The 2,738-nt window shown below is 63.7% G+C and overlaps 1 protein-coding gene across 1 annotated transcript; it reads right to left on the bottom strand.

Moving 5' to 3' along the window:
• Positions 1–1,144, bottom strand: BHLHE22 (basic helix-loop-helix family member e22). Its single transcript, XM_054285107.1, has one exon. It carries the CDS (start codon positions 934–936, stop codon positions 37–39), a length of 900 nt encoding a protein of 299 aa, XP_054141082.1. The 5' UTR covers positions 937–1,144; the 3' UTR covers positions 1–36.
• Between the last annotated feature and the right edge of the window lie 1,594 nt (positions 1,145–2,738).

Raw genomic sequence — 2,738 nt, forward strand, 5'->3', positions numbered from 1 at the left:
CGCGGCGGCGGCGGGGGGCGGCCACGGCGGCGGCGCTTAAGGCTTCTCCGTGCACTGTTTGCAGAGGCTGGAGGAGACGCTGTTGAAGATGGCACATTTCTCCGGGCAGGAGGTGGCGGGGGGCAGCCCGGCGCTGAAGGGGTAGCCGGCCGCCTGCTCGTAGGCGCCGAGGGCGGGGTGCAGCGCCGCCGCCGCCGCCGCCGCCGCCGCGGCGGAGCTGGGCAGGGAGGCGGCCGAGATGGCCTGGCCCTGGTTGAGATAAGCCACCAAGCGCCGCATCTCCTCCAGGGCCTGCGCCTGCATCAGGATGTAGTTCTTGGCCAGGAGGAGCGTGGCGATCTTGGAGAGCTTCCGCACCGAGGGGCTGTGCGCGTAGGGGATGACCGCCCGCAGCTCGTCCAGCGCGTCGTTCAGGTCGTGCATCCGCCGCCGCTCCCGCGCGTTGATGTTGAGCCGCAGCGCCTTCTGCTCCTTGGACTTCTTGCTGCCGCCGTGCCCGTGGCTGTTGGAGCAGCTGCCCTCGGCCGCCTTCAGCCCCCCGCCCCCCCCGCCGCCGCCGCCCGCCGCCGGCGAGGCCACGCGCGGGTCCCCCCCGGCGCCGCGCAGCACCAGCTCGCAGCGGCCGTCGCTGTCGTCGTCGGGGCTCTGCTCGCCGCCGCTGCTCTCGGCCACCGAGCTGCGGCTGGCGCTCTCGCCGTACTTGACGCAGACGGAGCCCGGCGGCAGCGCCAGCGGGTCGCCGCCGACTCCGGGCTGCAGCAGCGCCTCGGGCTCCGACGCCTCGTAGCAGGCGAGCGGCGAGGGCTGGCGGTCGCGGGGGTGGGAAAGGTCGAGCCCCGGGGGCGAGCGGAAGGCGGACTCCATGCGCTTGGCCGAGGCGGCGAGGCTCTTGTGGAAGAGGTCCTCTTCTGCGGGCAGCCCCAGCGCCCGCTCCATCGGCGCCCCGCTCGCCTCCGCCTCCTCCGCCCCCCTCAGCTCCCGGCCCGCTCCTCCAAGGCTCCGCGCCGCGGCGGGCGGCTCCCCGGCGTCCCGCTGGCAGAAATCGTTTCCCGGCTCCCGCCGGAGCTGCGCCGTGCCCGGCGCCGCGGCTGCCCCTTCTCTGGCTCCGGCGGCGGCTCGGACTGCGGCTCCGGCTGCGGCTCCGGCTGTGGCTCCGGCTGCGGCTGTGGCTCCGGCTCGGGCGGCGGCTCCGGCTCGGGCTGCGGCTCCGGCAGCGGCTGAGGCTCGGGCTGTGGCTGTGGCTGTGGCTCCGGCTGCGGCTCCGGCTCGCCCTCAGCAGGCGCCGCGCTGGGGCATTGTGCGCTGCCAGTGGAGCCGCTTCCACCGTTTATCTTGCTTGGATTCACCTTCAAGAGATTTCCGGACCCATCAACCAGCAGCCGCCGCAGACGGGGGAGTCTTTTACATCATTATCTCTGAGAGTAGGTTATTATGAAGAAGACTCGCCTGTTGGGACAGAGCTTTCTACCCAATCAGGTTAACGTTTTAATTAATAGGATTAAAACGGTAACAAACAATCCCAGGCGCTATCTGGCCCTGAGTCTGAATAGTTTCTTTTCCCAGGTCTGAAGACAGGCAGCAGCTAGAGCTTTATAAGAGGCGCCTGCTCCATTATTCTCCCTGCCATCTGTATACACAGCTTAACGCATATGTTTGCAAGACGTTGTGTCCTGTTAGTAACCCAACAACTGCCTTTAGCTTGACATGTGTGGCGACTTTCACTCATCAATGAGCACACTAAAAGCCCTACTTAGATCGAAGGATGTTCTTTGCCTCCTTCAGCAAATTACAGCCCTGCACTGCAGAAAAGCCCACTTCAACACCTCTCCTTCCGAGTGCTGCCAGCAGACTTCTGCTAACTTAGCCGTGGAGTCGGGAGTGACACCCTCTCCCCCCAGCCTACCCACCCCCCTGCATTTACATTAACTTATATCTCCCTCCCACCCCCACCCGTCTTGCCGAAAAGCATCGCCTGGGAAAGAAAAGCATAAAATTGAAACCCCCCGGAGCAGCCCCAGCCGTCGTGCCCACTCCTGCCCACTGCCAAAGTCCACCTTGCTTCCTTGGGAGGCGGGTGGTCCCCAGTCCTCCCTCTCCCCACCCCCCCCTCCAACAAACGGAGACCAAACTACGGGGAGGTTCCCCTCCTCCTTCCCTTATCCCTTTTCAAGTAGCAGATTGCTGCTAGCGAGTGATTATCCCCCGTGTCCCTATAAAAAACATGAAGCCCCATCAGTTACCTTGAAAATGAACGGATCTGGGGAAGAGAGAGGGCGGGAAGAGAAAGGGCAAAAACCCACCAAACTTTTTAAAATTCATTTTTTGCTGCGACTGACCAACTCTTGGCGGGTCCGTGCCCTCCTGCCTCCCTCCGGAGAGCCCGGCTCGACCGGAGCCCCTCCGCTCTTGTCCCCAACCCCGGGATGCCGCCGCCGGTGTCGGGGCGAGGCGGCCTCGGTCACCCGGGTACTCCGAGCCCTGCTCCTCCTCGGAGCCGGGAACACTCTCCTCTGCACTCTTCCAAAAGCTGAAGTGGAAGCCCGAGAGTCGGTCAGGATTTTGTCCCACTACTCCTGTGATGCTTGAGGCGAGCAGCTCGCTCTCGCCTTTCTGTTAGCACTCAGAGTATTTAGTGGCAGGTTTTCATTCTTATGACATCCGTAAAAAAACAATATTTCCCAACACTTCCAAATCATTCTTATGTGGCAGGATTACTGAAGGCTATGAAAATTTTTTGG

The sequence above is a fragment of the Melozone crissalis genome, unplaced genomic scaffold (assembly GCF_028551555.1).
Source record: "Melozone crissalis strain CALT ecotype California unplaced genomic scaffold, PUWL_Pcris_2 ptg000042l_1, whole genome shotgun sequence".
NCBI classification, from domain to species: domain Eukaryota; kingdom Metazoa; phylum Chordata; class Aves; order Passeriformes; family Passerellidae; genus Melozone; species Melozone crissalis.

What these genes read in the sequence shown, in the direction of transcription:
- BHLHE22 (XM_054285107.1), bottom strand. Translation starts at nt 936, where the DNA reads ATGGAGCGGGCGCTGGGGCTGCCCGCAGAAGAGGACCTCTTCCACAAG.